The 17,574-nt window shown below is 50.1% G+C and overlaps 1 protein-coding gene across 1 annotated transcript in view; it reads left to right on the forward strand.

Moving 5' to 3' along the window:
• Nucleotides 1-17,574, forward strand: part of SDK1 (sidekick cell adhesion molecule 1) — a 985,027-nt gene that overhangs the window by 779,678 nt on the left and 187,775 nt on the right. The window contains exons 23-25 of the mRNA XM_026449463.2: nt 2,465-2,563; nt 11,766-11,957; nt 14,203-14,324. Of these exons, the coding sequence (XP_026305248.2) occupies nt 2,465-2,563; nt 11,766-11,957; nt 14,203-14,324 (413 nt within the window). The remainder of the gene's footprint in view (nt 1-2,464; nt 2,564-11,765; nt 11,958-14,202; nt 14,325-17,574) is intronic.

The raw sequence follows: 17,574 nt of genomic DNA on the forward strand, positions 1-17,574 counted from the left end.
GTCTTCCACACTGGAAAAGTGAAATTTGTCAGAGCGTTTGAGCTTATCCGTGAAAAGTCTTTTCAAAGTTTCACCCAGATGAGGGTTTTGTGGGGTTTTTTTGTTTGTTTTTTGTTTTTTGAGGCTGTTACCATTTTTTAAAAATTACAACTTGTGTTAGAAGGCTTTGTCCAAGTACCAACTGAGTTCCCGGTATGGAATTCCCCCTAAAAATGTAATGTTTGTGCAAGTGAGGCTGGCAGTAGCCAGAACAGGGACTTTGCAGGGGTGAGGCTTCTCCGTAGGAATCCTGGATACTCTTCCAGGACAACTGACACCCTTGACTTCCTGCTGTCCTATTGTAAGCTGAAAGACTTGCATTTTTCATTACTAAGAAGACCTGCGTGTGGCGCCATCCAGCAGGTTCACTAAGGAAGTTGTATGGTGCAGAGCTTTCAGCAGGAATCAGTGTTCCCTGCCTGGCATGGAGGGTGTACTCAACTGATACATGCAGAAACGGACAGAGTATCAATAAAAAAGAAAATAAAGAAAGCTTTGGACTCTTGGGTGCTGGAGAAACGGCCTCCGTTTCTCTCTGGCTGATGGTGCTGTCATTAGTTCCACACCCAGCAGGCCTTCTTTCCCAAAGCTCCAAGGAAATGAGATTGGAGCTTACAATCTCATTTCCCGTGTCTGGCTTGTGTGGGGAGAAAGCAGAAAGTCTGCTTTCTCCAAGGAAATGAAATTGGAGCTTCTTTCCCAAAGCTCCAATACAAATGGAGACAGAATCTCTTCTCCATTCTTCTTTTCCTCCCTTGTCCCCAGTTCTGCCTTCAAACTGCCCTTTCCTCCTGCCCTTTTCTCCTCCCTGGCTTTGTTGTTTATGTTTCTCCTGAACGGGTATCTGGAGGGGTAAGCATGGGGGCATTGTCCGAGAGGAGGTGGGGCTCTGAATGGCAGCTGGGGAAGCAGAGCCACCCCGGGCAGCTGTTTGTGTTTGCTGCCGAGAGCAGTGGACGGAGGGGCACTTTCGTGTCTGGCTTATGGGAATGGGAGTGCACCATCTCTCTTCCCCTCATCCCTTCCCTCCATTTGATCGTAAGACGCCAGCACCCGCAAAAGCATTTCCTTTCCACCTGCTCCTCATGCCCTGCACAGCAGCCATGGCTATAGAGGGACCATGGCAGGCTAGGGGCACATGGCAGGGCTTGGGAGTAACGGCATCTGGGAGAACATCACTGTCACGACATCCACCTATCTCCTCCAGATGGGCAGGCATCCTCTCCTCCCTCCCCATCAGCACGCAGTGTGGGCTGGCCCTGATGGGACCGATGGGACCTGCTATGGGAGCAGTAAAAGGCTCTAAACCTAGGTGAGCTGGCGTGAGAGATGTGGGTCAGAACCGCCGATGCACCTGCTGTCCGGCCAGCAGCGACTTGCTCTGGGCCCTGCTGTCCCTGAGTCGCAGGCAGGGGTCCATCTGCACGTGGGGCAGAGTTCTGTGCCTGTGGCCGCACGTCCTCAAGCAGTTTGCTTTGCTGAGCTGCACGTGCATCTTGGATTTTTAACTCACGTTTTAGACGCTCGGGTCTTTTCTATGGGGTGGCATCCTCTGATCCTAGGAATGACTTTATGTTCTGATGAGAAGTTCATCATCATGACAGCGGCTGATGACCATGGAGCATTTTCACGTTGCCCAGGACATCCTGGTGTTTTCATGTTTTATTACATTTTCTTCTCACAATGGTCTCGCCGAGTTATTTTTATTTTCCCCGTTTCACAGATGAACAGACTAAGGTGTTGAGAGTGTAATTGCATAGCCAGCAAAGCAGCTCAGCCAGGTCTGTCACCCAGCTTGGCCTCCAGCCTTCAAGCGTTAACTCTGCGGCTCTTCCTGCCCGTGTTAGCAAGGGGGCCGCAGGGCACAGAAGCTCCTGGGAAAGGAATTTGTTTTTGCTGGGACTTTATCAGGCCACTGCCTTGCCCCTCTGGAATCCTTCAGGACCCTGAGTGGGGTTTGGAGCCTGGAGTTCTGGACCAGGTTGGCAGGTGAGCCTGGCCCTGGGTCCACGGTCTTGTTCTCGCTTGTACAAGGTTCCAGATGGCCGCCACACAAGCCAGACACGGGGCTGCATGCACCATGGAGGAACTCAAAGGAGGCAGTTGCTCTTGAGGACCCAGCCAGCCTGGTTGTTCTAATCAGATGAGATCAAGGAGAAAGAGAATGATTTGTGTATAAATCTCCTGCCGCCAGTAGCTTCAGTGCCCTGTGTGGCTGGGATGAAGCTGGAGAAAATAATGTATGCGATGATAGCCAGGATGCCTTGAACGCCCTCCTTCCTTCTGCATTCCACTGAAGTCTCCTGCAGGGTTTTGCAGCCCCAGCTCACCACTTCCCTTCCATAGTTAAAACCTTCCCCACACATCTGATCAAAAGAAAATTTGGGCTATTGTGTTAACAGATGACTTTGCTTTTAATTGGTAGAACCAGGAGCTGTGGGACATCTGAGTTTCACGGAGATTCTGGACACGTCTCTCAAGGTCAGCTGGCAGGAGCCCCTGGAGAAAAATGGCATCATTACAGGTAAGTAGCCCTGTCTTCCAAGAAAGAAAAAGATAAGTTTGTCCTCGCAAAAAGAAGTGGATATGACTTCAAACCACACTGCTGACAGCATGGACCCGTGCCCATGGCCTTCTCGAGAGGAACTGAAATGTCTTCCTGGCCGGTATGGCAGAGTCCCGGCACTGGGCACTGCTCCAGTGAGAGCCAGCCTGGTCTGGGGGCGTTTCACTCTGTGGGCAGCAGCTGTAGTTTGAGATCTCTTCTCACGTCCATAGCCTCTGACCAATGAGTCAGTTGTGTTATGACATATTTGTTCACATGGTGTGTGTCTCACTTAATTCTCATAGCAGCGTAGTAAGGTCAATATCGATATTATGACCATTTTACAGATGAGGAAACTGAGGCCCCGAGAGGGTGGGTGACCTTTCCTTCATTCAGCAGACGGCACTGAGTGCTCCTCTGTGCAGCCAGCCTTCTCAGACACAGCCAGGCGGCGTGACTATGAGGCTCACAGGCCCTGTGTCTCAGCCCTCGACCCACAGCTGTGAGCCGCAAGGCCAGGATGAGATCTGGATCTTCTGACTCCAGATCCCATGTTCTGTTCCTTCCCCAACCTGCCCTCCAGTGAGAGCCCTGAGGAGACTGTATCTCCTCTCCTGGTTTGAGGGGTCTCTGTGGGAGACAGCTCACCTTTTTAGGGTTTTTAATGATTGTAAGTATGTATATATGTATGTATTTATTGAGGCAGAGTCTCACTCTGTTGCCCAGGCTGGAGTGCAGCGGCACGATCTCCACTCACTGCAACCTCCGCCTCCCGGGTTCAAGCAGTTTTCCTGCCTCAGCCTCCCAAGTAGCTTGGATTACAGGTGTGCACCATCATACCTGGCTAATTTTTGTATTTTTAGTAGAAATAGGGTTTTGCCATGTCGTCCAAGCTGGTCTTGGACTCCTGACCTCAAGTGATCCACCTGCCTCGGCCTCCCAAAGTGCTGGGATTACAGGCATGAAAAACCTTTTAGGTTAAAGCTTAATTTAAATCTTAGTTCAAAAAAAAATATTCTTGGTTTGACAAAAACACATAGGCTTTAGCCTCAAATGAGGTTGGGCAGGGCCCCCCATTCCACTATTTTCGTCAACATAAGAGCCTTAGCAGACCTCTGGGGTCCTCAGTTCCGACTGGAGCTGTCAGGGGGATGAATTGAGAGAAGTTGTGTCAGTGGCTGCCCACTGCCTGGCCCAGAGCAGCTCAACCTCCAACAGGCATCTTTTTTTCTTTCTTTTTTTTTTTCCTAAACATTACTGAAGATTTCTAGCAAGCCCCTTAATCTTCTTCTTGGTCAGTCACACATGGGACTTCTTCTACGTGAGCCCTCTCTGGGGACTTTGCCTGTGGCATCTCACGTCCTGGCAGGGGCTCCTGCGTGGGTATTTTACAGCCACGCCCTGAGGTTGAGTGAGTTGCCCATCTTGACGCGAGCGGTCGGTTCGGAGCTGAGCTGCATCTCCACTCCATGGTGGCAGCGTTCTCAGCTGGCCGCGGGAGCTGTGGAATTCGAGTGCCTGACTGTTCTGTGAAGCAAGCTCACGTTCTCTGGGTGTGTCCTAGAAGCCTGTGCTGGGACTGTGCTGCCCAGAGACCAAGAGCCTCAGGTGGTCTGTCCCTGCTGCCGGGCCGCAGCGTTGGGGGCTGTTTCTTCTCTGCTCTGGCGTCCGGGATGACAATGGCAGTGATGACCCTGGCCACTTCCCCTGTGCTTGGCCCCTTAACCTTGCCGGATCGCATTTTGCTTTCTCAGCAGCCACACAAGGGGTGTCTTACAACCCAGGCCTGGCGATGACAAGGCTGAGGTTTAGGGTGGTGACGTCCCACGATCACAGCCCGCGGGTGTGTGCACATTCTCTCCTCTGCAGCGTTGATGTGCTGGGGGTGAGGTTTGAACCATGTTCCGAACCCCACTGCAGAGGACGTTCATCTTCCCCGCCCACAGTCCTCTTAGCATCTCCGTAGTTTCTCAAAGCACCCCGAGGGCACAGAAATGCCTAACGGTTCTGTTTATTAAACAGTTAGATCCAAACAACCAAAGTGTTTATATGCTGGCAATTATAATTGCCATTTAAAAAATACTACACAGTAGTTGAAAGAAATAAAACTTGCATTTCTTTTTTCAGTGACCACAGTTAGTTCCTAATGAGATGTCTGCACCCGCCTGGCACTGCCCAGCCTCTCAGACCTTGGGACCAGATGGCCCCTCATCACCCTTATTTCCTGGTTCACGTTGGTTTCCCGGCCGTACTCGTTTCCTTATCGCAACATCCACCAAAAATTCTGCTTTGCAAAGATGGGATGTATCCAAGGGCACGTGGCATGCTCTGGTCTTGAAACGGAGCTCCCCTCCAGCTGGAGGCTCACGTGTGTCCCGCTGGCATTGAGTGTCCTGTGCCTCCCTGCAGTGTCACTGCAGCATCCCAGGGGCCCTGGGGCACAGTGGGAGACTGTGTTCCTACAGTGACCTGTTTTTACACAGAAATCCTGCTACGTAGCAAACCCAATGCCAACCCCACCACTTCTAATCAGTAGAATCTCCTGTAATCATCTGTGCCAACCAGATACCTTGATAGAGTGGTGTGCCCAGAGCCCACACACAAGGTCACCTTGGAGCCAGTGCCACCTCTCATCTTAACTTTTTTTTGTTGTTGAGATAGAGTCTCGCTCTGCAGCCCAGGTTGGAGTACAGTGGCACTATCTCGGCTCACTACAAGCTCTGCCTCCTGAGTTCAAGCAATCATCCTGCCTCCGCCTCCCGAGTAGTTGGAACTACAGGTGTGTGCCACCACGCCTGGCTAATTTTTTGTGTTTTTAGCAGAGACGGGGTTTCACCACATTAGCCAGGATGGTCTCGATCTCCTGACCTCGTGATCCACCCACTTTGGCCTCCCAAAGTGTGGTGTACCTCCTAGGCTGGACTTTGTGGGATTTTTTATTTTTATTTTTTATTTATTTTTTGAAATGCAGTCTCTCTCTGTTGCCCAGGCTGGAGTGCAATGGTGTGATCTTGGCTCACTGCAACATCAGCCTCCCAGTTCAAATGATTCTCCTGCCTTAGCCTCCCAAGTAGCTGAGATTACAGGTGTGCACCAGCACACCTGGCTAATTTTTGTGTTTTTAGTAGAGACAGGGTTTCACCATGTTGGCCAGGTTGCTCTCGAACTCCTGACCTCAGGTGATCCACCTCCCTCAGCCTCTCAAAGTGCTGGGATTACAGACGTGAGCCACCACGCCCAGCCTCACCTTAACTTTTAAAAAAAGTAAATTTATGAATCTGGCTCTGCCTTCCAGAAGCTTACCTTTTGAAATGCCCACTTCAGACAGTGTGAAAACTGCAGGAATGTGGGAAAGTCACTGCTAGAATTGGACACGATCTGCTGTACATTCTGAAGTCGTCTAAGAATCGCAAGTGCTGAGTATGTACAATTAAAACAGCCTCCTGTTGCCTAGAGTCGAAGGAATTAAGCAAAGTCAGGGGGAACTGAGCAGGGGAGGCCACTATAGACTGCAGGAACCTAGTTTAGTTTAATCTTGCTTTAAATCATTCAAAGGAAGGAAAAACAAACTAGCAGGAGGAAGGATTTTAAGAAGCTGAGCAGGAGGCTACCATTCGGAAGAAGAAGACTTTCCAGTTCAGATCCCTCAGGGACCAATTCGGCCACTGGAATTAGAGCTCTGCTTACCACTGACCCCAGAAACGGGGCTGTCTGGGTAGGAAAGAAAGAATACCCCTCTGCCCAATTGCCTTTCAGGTCCGCAGTCGGCCATGTTTTGGAAATCTGGCAGAGACTCCGTGGTAGACAGTGTCCACACCGAAGGAATTCCTTTTACAGATACACACGTTAGCCCCTGCCCTGCCCTTTGTGAACACAGCACACTCTCCATTCCTGTTCTAAAGCCAAAAGAAAAAAATCCATGGGCATAGTAATTCGCGTTGAGCCAACATTTCACGGCTAAGGGGTGGTTGCCAATACTTCCAATTTACAATCGTCTGTTTCACCAGCTAATGGGGCTTCGTGAACTCATTTTCGTATTTTATTTAAACAGATACCTGTAGTTACAAGCAGTGGTCTATGGTTTATGGTGGAGCTTGACTTGGAAGCTCGAGCTTTCCTGGGCTGGGTAGAGCCAGAGGCCTGAGTTTGGAGGTGCCTGTGCCATGGGGGGCAGCAAAGTTGCAGTGGGAGCGCCAGGCAGACTCTCTGTAGGTTCCTCTCGGCGGCCACGTTGTCCCCTTCTCTCTGTGTGTGGCCTGTGCATTTTCCATTCCTGCTCACACCGTAATGTGCACCTTGTGTCACCGGAAGCTTCAGTGGACGCATGCAGCTCTTTGGAGAAGATCCTAGAAGAGGTGAGATCGGATGTTATCACCTCACCAGCCCAGCATCACCCTGTACCCGCAGTGATGCCCGCATCAGGGGAGCTCCCCCCCGCACCCACCAAATAGACATAGTTTCCCAGTGGAACGTGCTGGCAGCACCATTACATTCTACTCTGTGCTAAAGGCAGAGTGTTTCATTGAGGACAGCAAAAGAAAAACTGCGTTCTTGGGCAAACCTGGCTGCCACAAGCCAGTTTCCAGAAGCGTTGGTGTGGCACCACCATGCTCTCCAAGGCTTCCTCAAAGACTGCACCTGCTATTATAGGCGGCTGCGGGAGCCCAGGATGACTGACGGCCTGGGCCTGGGCTCGGCACTGCTCTACGGGCCAGAGACGCTGTTGGAAACGGTGGTTTATTAGCCCTGGTCTGTGGTGAGCACCCCCAGCCTCTGTTTTAATTCGAGGCCTGGAATGCGAGGGAAGCAAGGAGCAGGGGACGGCTGCGCCTGACCGAGTAAATTGCCCATTTTGCGCGCTTATTGTAAATTTCAGCGTCCTCCACTCTCCCTCCGTAAACTCTGATTTATGAGAGCCAGGATGCAGACAGACAGTTTGTGATTGGATGCACTGCTCTCTTCTAGAGAATTTACTTCAGATCAACAGAAAATTATTTCTGAAGCTCCTCTGGCCATTAGTCTCAGTTAGGCAGCCATTGGGAGCAGGTAGGATGCCAAGCGGGAGGTACCCCGGCTCCTGGCTCCAGGCGCCTCTCTCCTCTCTCCTCTGGGAGCTGGAAGCAGAGGATGCATCCCCTGGCCAGCACTGCCCGAGTCATCCACGCACCTCCCCCAAAATCTGTTGTTAGAGGACATCTTTCCACCTCACGCCCACCGCTCTGTCTGTGCTCACGGACATCACACATCTCGGGCCTGCACCGTCTCCACTGGCGTTACTCTGTAGATCAGCCTCTCTAGCTGTCCGTTTGGTTTTTGTTTGTATCCATAACCATTTGAGCACACCGTATTATCGATGTTGATCCTCATAAATCCCAGCAACGCTGCCCTTCCTGAAGACGCTGGAATTGCCGTGTTTCAGCTCTAGGTCGACAAGACGAACATGAGGCTTTGTTTTAGCTGATGAAGAACAGCTTTTAAACAAATGAAAATTTCTGGCAGGCAAAGTTGTAACATTAAACAAAGGCTCCTCTTCCCATAGGTTCAGAGTAGACCCCGAAGATCAAATTATTTCGCGATTGACCAGGCGTGACCCACCAAGGTCAGGGATGTCTTTCGGTTCCCCCGCACACGTCAGGAGAAGGTGCTAGAGGAGGAGGCTCTTGAGAGGCAGGGTCTCATCCACTGTGAGAAACAGACTCACCCATCCAAAGCCAAAGAATGGACTCAGAGACCCAGAGAACAGCGAAAGTGGGACTTTTAATGACAGTCTTGCATGATTGAGTGTCTGATGGGCAGAGGCACACCCAGCACGGTCACAACAAGCCATTTATCCCCTAGTGTGCAGGTCCCTCCCCTGGTTCCTCACAGGCTGAGTGAGTACTGTGGGGGTCACAGTCTTCCCGGGCGTCACCCATTGGTTGTTGGGCAGGGGCTGTAAGTGTTTTCTTTAGGGTGGTCTTGTTGCATTTTGTTGCAGCCCACAATGCACTGCAATCCTAGTCAGCTCAGGGGCTCTTCAGGTATTTGACTTATGACATAAGTAGCTGGGCAAGCTGATAAGAATAGACAAAATGAGCTATTCTGCAGGATAGTAAACGTTCATCTTAGACTAAACTTCTTTGGTTCGGGTGGGGACAACTAAGGGGGTGGGGGGAGGCTGACAAGCAGGCGTTGGCGATCGAAGCAGGGGCCTAGTATATACTGTTTCTTCTGTAGTTTGCTGACCTAAGCTGATTCAATGTACTTTGTCTTGGAAATGGACCATGTATCCATTATTTCCTTCATCCACTGAGGACTGTCTGGGGTTCCAGCAGGTCCACGAAGCTTTCTGTGGCTTGGTTTCTTCCTCTGTGAAATAGGATAACAACAGTCCCAATTTCAAAGGTGTGTTGTGAGGGTTACATGAATGAATGGGGCAGGCTAGATGTCTTAGACATCAGGGTGGGCAGATGAGAGAAATGCTAAGATGTAAAGCGAGGGCAGGGCCTGGGCTGGGCGTGGTGGCTGACGGCTGTAATCCCAGCATTTTGGGAGGCCGCGGTGGGAAGATCGCTTGATGCCAGGAGTTTGAGACAGCCTGGGCAACATAGTGAGACCCTCATCTCTACAAAAAATTTTTAAAACTGGCCAGGCGTGGTGGCACGTGCCTGTAGTACCAGCTACTTGAGAGACTGAGGTGGGAGGATCACTTGAGTCGAGTGGTTCAAGGCTGCAGTGATCCGTGATCAACCCACTGCACTCCAGGCTGGGCAACAGAGTAAGACTCTCTCTCTCTCTCTCTCTCGCATATGTGTGTGTGTGTGTGTGTGTGTGTATGTATATATATATATAGATATATATCTATATAGAGAGATATATATATCTATATATAAAAATAATATTTTTAGTGGAATTATTGGTGAAATGCATTCATAATTTGACAAGAGAAGGTTGAATTGAATTGAGCACAGCAGGCTGACAGCTGTCGTCATTTTTCAGTTCATGCACCTGGTGCTGAGGTTACCAGAGCATCCGATAGGCCCTGTCCTTGTGAAGCGCACCCTGGTAGGGAGAGATAATATATATATTTTTATTATTTATTTATTTATTTATTTATGTATTTTAAATAAAGTTAGGAAGGAAATGGGAGAAGGCAATGGTGAGTGGTTGGCCTGGGTAGTCACCCTTCTCCCCTCTCCCTGGGAGGAGGAAAAGGAGACCAGGACCTGAGAAGCAGCCATATGCCTTTGATGTAGCCACCACAGAGGATGGTTTAGTGACCCTCCGGGACCCAGGCGGAGACCCCAAAGGCAGAGACGCCAGGCCGCCGCACCACGCGGTGACAGCTCCCAGGATGGCAGGCGCTCAGAGTGCTCTGGAGGCACCCAGCAGCCAGGCCGTCCCTCTGGTGGACCTTGTTCCTTGGAGCGCCCACTGTGTCAGCCCGCATGGGGGTCCCCGCTGCCTGTGCACACAAGCTGCCGGCCTGTACGGGGCCTGTGGGACAGCCAGAGGGAGCAGGTTCCGACGTTAAAGTTTTTTCAAAATAGTAAAGTCTCAAGATGCCGTCCTCTAAATTCTTTACCTGCAAGTGCAACTCCTAGCTTTATTTATTGCTTTCATCAGAACGAGGAGGAAGTTTCAGCTGCATCCAAGCGCTTCTATATCCCTGAGGTTATTGACTAAAAATAGGGAAGAGCAAGCGTTTTCAGCTGTTTTCTTTTGCGTGTGGACCTATGAACTCTTTCTACCACTGTCTCCCTCTTTAAAAGACACTTTCAAGTGTTCTCTGATCACATAAACTCCCCTCCACGGGGGTTGACTGATTCAGGAACCAGTTGGGTCTTTTTTCTCCTTTTTTTTTTTTTTTTTTTTTAAGACAAAGTCTCGCTCTGTCGCCCAGGCTGGAGTGCAGTGGCACGATCTCGGCTCACTGCAACCTCCACCTCCGGGGTTCAAGCGATTCCCATGCCTCAGCCTCCTGAGTAGCTGGGATTACAGGCACCTGCCACCATGCACGTCTAATTTCTGTATTTTAGTAGAGACGGGGTTTCACATGTTGGCCAGGCTGGTCTCCAACTCCTGACCTCAGGTGATCCACCCACCTTGGCCTCCCAAAGTGCTGGGATTACAGGCGTGAGCCACCACGCCCCACGGGTCTTTTTTCTCTAAGCCCCAAGTCACAGTGGAATCCCAGGTGGAATAAATTTTCATCATGAGGCCCCACTGGACTGAAGAGAGTATAGGGGGAGATCAAATTTATTAGAAAACAGCATATTTGAAAAGGGGAGAGACAGAGCTAGAAGCAAAACTCACATACTCAGGCAAAAAGAAACTTTTCCACGCAAAACGCTTTGCAAAACGGAAGAGTGATCTATCAGTCATTTCATAAAGGAAAAAGTAGAAGTGTTTCCATGAACTTGTTGCAACACAAGAGCAAGCATTAATTTCAGGTTCTGTATAATAAAAATACCGGCTTCCAAAAATGAAATGATTGGCCGGGTACCGTGGCTGTAATCCCAACACCGAGGGAGGCCGAGACGGGAGGATCTCTTGAGCCTAGGAGTTCCAGATCAGCCTGGGCAACAGGGGGATATCCCATCTCTACAAAAAGTACAAAAGATTAGCCAGGCATGGTGGGGCACACCTGTGGTCCCAGCTACTCAGGAGGCTGAGGCAGGAGGATGGATTGAACCCAGGAGGTTGAGGCTGCAGTGAGCTATGATTGCACCATTGCACTTCAGCCTGGGCAGCAGACTCAAAAGTCAATAAATAGATAGATACATACATAAAATTTTTTTAGTGGAATTATTGGTGAAATGCATTCATAATTTGACAAGAGAAGGTTGAATTGAGCACAGCAGGCTGGCAGCTGTCGTCATTTTTCAGTTCATGCACCTGGTGCTGAGCTTACCAGAGCATCCAATAGGCCCCGTCCTTGTGAAGCTCACCCTGGTAGGGAGGGACGGTCCCCTGTGGTGGGACCGTCACCCCATAAGCAGGTTTGTGAGATCGCATTGGGCGCACAGAGGAAGGAGCCTTGACCTGTGTCGCGTGTCAGTAGCACAGTGGCCCTGAGGTGCCTTCAGCACATCCAGCCAAGCTCTCCATAGCTCCAAGCCTGCAAAGATGGTGCTATGGAATCCAGGTGAGCCCTTGGCCTTCAGGAGACCAACGCTGATCTGGTCCTGTTGCTTTGTAGGCTACCAGATCTCTTGGGAGGTGTACGGCAGGAACGACTCTCGTCTCACGCACACACTGAACAGCACGACGCACGAGTACAAGATCCAAGGCCTCTCATCTCTCACCACCTACACCATCGATGTGGCTGCTGTGACTGCTGTGGGCGCTGGCCTGGTGACTTCTTCCACCATTTCCTCTGGAGTGCCCCCAGGTCAGTAAAATCATATGCAGTCCTCCTGCTGTTGCCTTTCTCTTGGAGATTCCTAGAAGTTGATTGACACTTTTGTGTGGAAGCCACTAAGTGCCTTGAAAAGGAGGAGTGGCCTCCTGCCAAGATGCTGGAGGGTAAATGGGTGTTGACCCCACTTCAGCCTCATTCTCCAGTGCATTCCACCGCAGCCTCACATCCCTTCTGTCTTCTCCTCCTGCTTTGGCCTCAGCCAGTTCCCAGAACGCAGGTTGAAAGTGTTTAAAGCCAGTTCCCAATGCATATCTAAAATATCGTGAATACTTTCAAAACAGTAGCAGCGATGATTCTTAGTCCATTTTCATGCTGCTGATAAAGACGTACCTGAGACTCGACCATTTACAAAAGAAAGAGGTTTAATGGACTGACAGTTCCACATGGTCGGGGAGGCCTCACAATCATGGCAGAAGGCAAGCGGGAGCAAGTCATGTATTACATGGATGGCAGCAGGCAAAGAGAGAGCCCGTACAGGGAAACTCCCGTTTTTAAAACCCACAGATCTTGTGAGACTTACTCAGTATCACGAGAACAGCACAAGAAAGCCCTGTCCCCATGATTCGATGACCTCCCACTGGGTTCCTCTCGTGACACGTGGGAATTGTGGGAGTTCCATTTCAAGATGATATTTGAGCGGGGACACAGTCAAACCGTATCAGCGATGAGGGCATGTGGTTTAATTGGTTAAAAATGGGTACATACAGCGACCAAGGTTAACACTGGAAGCACATCTGTGTGCGAGTTGCCAGGGTTTTCCTGAGATGTCTTGGACATTGTTCATCCAGGGCAGGGAAATGGGTTAGCTGACCTCTGGAAGGCTGTGCTTCCAGAAACACTGCGATCCACGCTACGTCTGGAGCCACAGAGTGGAGTGTTAGAGGGGAAACTGAGGCCTGGCTGCTTGGGCCAAACCCCTGATAACCAAGGTGCAGGGAAGCGCTGGAGTTGCCATTCCTTCATTGCCAAGGCTGAATGCTTGTAGCTGGAGAGGGGTCCTAAAGCCTTGCCCGCTCATCCTGGGTAGTGGCTGGAGACAAATCAGATCCAAGGACTGCTTTGGGGACGCCGTGTTCTGTTTACTGTGCTTGAAGTTTATCACCATTAATGGTTGAAGAACCATTTAAAAATCCAGAGAGCTGAGAAATAGAAAGGAAAGAGCCCACTTGTCCTTCGATTTAAACATTTTCTATTTCAAATTCATTAAAAACTAGATGTAGAAAGGACCCTTGAGATCCTACAGACCCTGCCCCCGCCAATATGGAATCGATCACCAAAACAGTTTCATTGTCCCTGGGCAAGACCTGGTTTCAAACACCCCAAGCAACAGCAAATGAGAAAAGCATTCCTCAGAGACAGTGCGGTCTGAAAGCTGCACTAGTCTTGCATTTTTCTTTTCTTCCCACCCCCCCCCCCCCCCCCATTTTAGCCCCTTATCTTTCTCTAGAGTATTTTGCATGGCACAGTAATCTAAAAGCTCTCACTCTGAACTCATAGTGCTACATTTCCGAGTGGGAGATGTGCTTTGGGGAGCGGCATCTGGAGGGTCTCTCATGTAGAAGTAGGCTTGAGCCACGGGCACCCTCAACGGGAGGCTCATTCAGAACCCACCTTCCACCTTATCCAGTTACCCAAGCAACTGAACACAGGCAGAGTGAGGAGAGTTCTGCACTTGCCCGAGAATGTGGTCGTCTTGGAAACCAGACCCAAGAAGCCTAAGGCTCAAGACCTGATCCTGAGCAGGTGCCACGCGACCTGGGAACACCCCTGGGCTTGTGTACTCTTCCCTCCACCCCTCTGAGGCCGCGGTAATTATGAAAGGAAGTACGGCCATTCGTTCTTTGTGTGGTTTCAGGAGCCAGGAAGGATTACATTCATTCATCCTTTCCTCATTCAGCCAGCATCTGTTAATTACCTACAAAGTACAGAGATGTGTAAGGCATGACACATCCCTTCAGAGTTTCTCATCAAGGAGGCCGTGTTCACGATGTGTCTCCTGAAGTCCACCAGGTCAGCCTATGAAAGCAAAAACCATGTACTGATCATGCCTCTGGGGAAGCTGTGCTGCTTCTCACCTTCATGCTTTTGAGAACAAATCCTTTTTTGGTGTCGAGTGGTGTCGAAACTGTTTACTTTTGAAGCTGACACATTTGATACCTTTCCTAAGCTGTGATGGACTGTAAATCTCTCCCTTTCCTCCCTGGTTCCTCTCTAGACCTTCCTGGTGCCCCATCCAACCTGGTCATTTCCAACATCAGCCCTCGCTCCGCCACCCTTCAGTTCCGGCCAGGCTATGATGGGAAAACGTCCATCTCCAGGTGGATTGTCGAGGGGCAGGTACGTGTGTCATTAGACCGGGAGCCGGCATTTCCAAAGAGCAGTGTTGGGGCCTGTGAGAGAGTGGTGCCCCTGCCGATGATGGCATGGGGGTGCGGGGGAGATGGGCATGCTTGGAGTGGGAGAACCAGGGGCTGGAGATAGCCCAGATAGCAGGGCAGAATGTCGGAAGACAAAGAACAAGAGGTCAGGCTGGGGTCCTACCAGGTGCTAAGACAAGAATACCAAGGGTTAAAATGAAAGTTGTGATTCAAAAGAGGTACCCAAAATTGGATCGCGTTGTTGATTGAGGTTTTAAAAATTCTGTATCACAATTAGCTACTAAATATACTAATAGGATTAATTGCTTGGTACCGCTTGTGTGTCATTAGCTATGCATTCATTCAACAGTATTTTTAGAGACGATTGTTCTATCTGCAGGCACTATTCCGGGCATGGGGGCTATGGCAGTAGACAAAGCTGGCTGAGTTTCTGCTGTCGAGGAGAAAAGTGCCGTCTGGGGAAGAAAGACCTCCAGCTGCGGGAAAGCTGTTATATTTGAGGGACAGCAAGGAGGGCGGGTGCTGGAGGGAGCGGAGCAAGCCCTGGGCTGGCAGGGAGTGAGTCTAGGGAGAGCGAGGGGTGGGTTCCACAGGACCTGAGAGAGTGGACTCCCCTGAGAGACTTCTGGTCTGACTCCCGCTGTGCAAGTGCTGCAGCACGCAGAGGTCCGGGACAGCGCCGGGCTTGACTAGGATCACGCTGGCGCTGGTGAAACCATGCAGTCTGCCAGTTCCATGTTCCAATAAAAGCAGGAGGAAAAAGATAAAGGGCCAAATTATGAGGAGTAGTAAAGTTTCAAAATAGTTATTATCTGTAGTAAAATCCTCGTGGTTTTCATGACTGCACTTGTACTATATTGCAAGACGATCCACTCCGGGAAATTGGCCATACATTAGGGAACAAATCCTATCTACCTCTTCAAAAATTTCATTAAGCAAACATTTCTGAAAATCTAAGGAGGATCCTGAAGGCGCAGGATGGGACTGACCCACAAATGGGGCTGGAACAATTATTTACTTAGGAAAAATAGCAGCAGAGCCCTACCTCACATCAAATTAAGAAAATCAGTCCTCAGCCAATGAAGACTCGATTGATGAAAGCAACTTTAAAACGCTTAAGATTAAATATAGGACGAGAATCACCATGTCTCATGAAAACCAAGTCTAGTAATTAAAATCCATCAGCGGGCCGGGCGCGGTGGCTCACGCCTGTAATCCCAGCACTTTGGGAGGCCGAGGCGGGCAGATCACGAGGTCAGGAGATCGAGACCATCCTGCCTAACACAGTGAAACCCCATCTCTACTAAAAATACAAAAAATTAGTCGGGCGTGGTGGCAGCACCTGTAGTCCCAGCTACTGGGAGGCTGAGGCAGGAGACTGGCATGGAGCCGGGAGGCGGAGCTTGCAGTGAGCCGAGATCACGCCACTGCACTCCAGCCTGGGCGACAAAGCGAGAATCCGTCTCAAAATAAATAAATAAATAAATAAAATAAAAAAATAAAATCCATCAGCAGAAGGCAATACTTTTAGGCCCACAGAAGCACCCGCTGTAGTCTTCAGTGTCTGACAATGCCACATAGCTGAGGCCATGAAGCAGCGTTCATTGTGGGCTTTAGAATGTGGTGTTATGCTAGGGCTGGGCGGGCCACAGCGACAGAAATGCCAGCGTCTTCAGGGCTCAACATACGAGAGCTCATTTGTGCATCCAGGCAGGCCTGGGAGTGGACGACGCTCCTTTTGCCCATGTTCCGTTGCCCAGAACTTGGTCGCGTGGCCCGCTGTCGCAGCAGGAGAGTCTGGGAGTGTGGTGTTTCAGCTCACCTGGGAGGGAAAGACGTGTAGTGATGTGGGGACCCTCGGCACAGTTTCTCGGCCACAGCATCCTAGCTTTATGCCATACAGCCTGTTTATTTATTTTTGAGACAGAGTCTTGCTCTGTCGCTAGGCTGGAGTGCAGTGGCACCATCTCGGCTCACTGCAACCTCCGCCTCCGAGGTTCAGGCAGTTACCCTGCCTCAGCCTCCCGAGTAGCTGGGACTACAGGCGCCCGCCACCATGCCCGGCAAACATTTTTTTATTTTAGTAGAGAAGGGGTTTCACCATGTTAGTCAGGATGGTCTCAATCTCCTGACCTCATGATCTGCCTGCCTCGGCCTCCCAAAGTGCTGGGATGACAGGCATGAGTCACTGCGCCTGATCTCTAAAGAGGTTTTACATTTTTAATGTAAAACATCTTAAATATATGCAAAAGGAAGGAGAAGAGTAGAGTAAGCCCCCTGGTACCCATCAGCGAAAGTCAATGATCCTCAAGATTTCGCCACATCCATCCACCTCTGCCTTTTTATTGGCGTATTTTGAAGCATATTTCAGACCACGTGTCACTTTGCCGCCATACGTGTCACACGTGTGTCTAAAATACCTGTTCACATGCCAATATGGATGAATTTCACAGGCATGATGTTTAGCAAAAGAAAAACCAGACCCTGCTTGGAGCATATATTGTGTGATTCCATTTATAGAATGTTCCAAAACAGGAAGAAGTACTCTTTGCTGCTGGAATTTGGGTTTTCCTGGGACCCCTGTGGTTACTTACCACGGGGGTGACGGTGACTGGGAGGGAGGGGTCCACCTGAGGAGAGGGTGTCTGAAGTGGCAGGAGTGCTGTCTTTTGATCTATATCAGGGTTAGATGTGTGTGCTTATTTTGTGTATACACCAGTGGTCTGTGAGCTTGCCTGTGTGTCTTACTTCAGTGAAAAGTTTGGCCAGGCACGGTGGCCCACACCTGTAATGCAGCACTTTAGGAGACGAAGGCAGTGGATCACTTGAGGTTGGGAGTTCGAGGCCAGCTTGGCCAACATGTGAAACCCCATCTCTACTAAAGATACAAAAATTAGCTGGGCATGGTGGCACACGTCTGTAATCCCACCTACTCAGGAGGCTGAGGCAGGAGAATCGCTTGAACCCAGGAGGTGGAGGTTGCAGTGAGCCAAGATCACGCCACTGTACTCCAGCCTGGATGACAGAGCAAGATTCTCTGTGAAAGTAGAAGTATCTTCTCTCATACCACTGTCACACCTGATAAAATTATTGTTATTGTTTTTTTGAGATAGGATCTCACTCTGTCACCCAGGCAGGAGTGAAGTGGTGCGATCTCAGCTCACTACAGCCTCTGCCTCCCGGGCTCAGGCAATCCTCCCATCTCAGCC

This window comes from Piliocolobus tephrosceles, chromosome 8, assembly GCF_002776525.5.
Source record: "Piliocolobus tephrosceles isolate RC106 chromosome 8, ASM277652v3, whole genome shotgun sequence".
In the NCBI taxonomy this organism is placed as follows: domain Eukaryota; kingdom Metazoa; phylum Chordata; class Mammalia; order Primates; family Cercopithecidae; genus Piliocolobus; species Piliocolobus tephrosceles.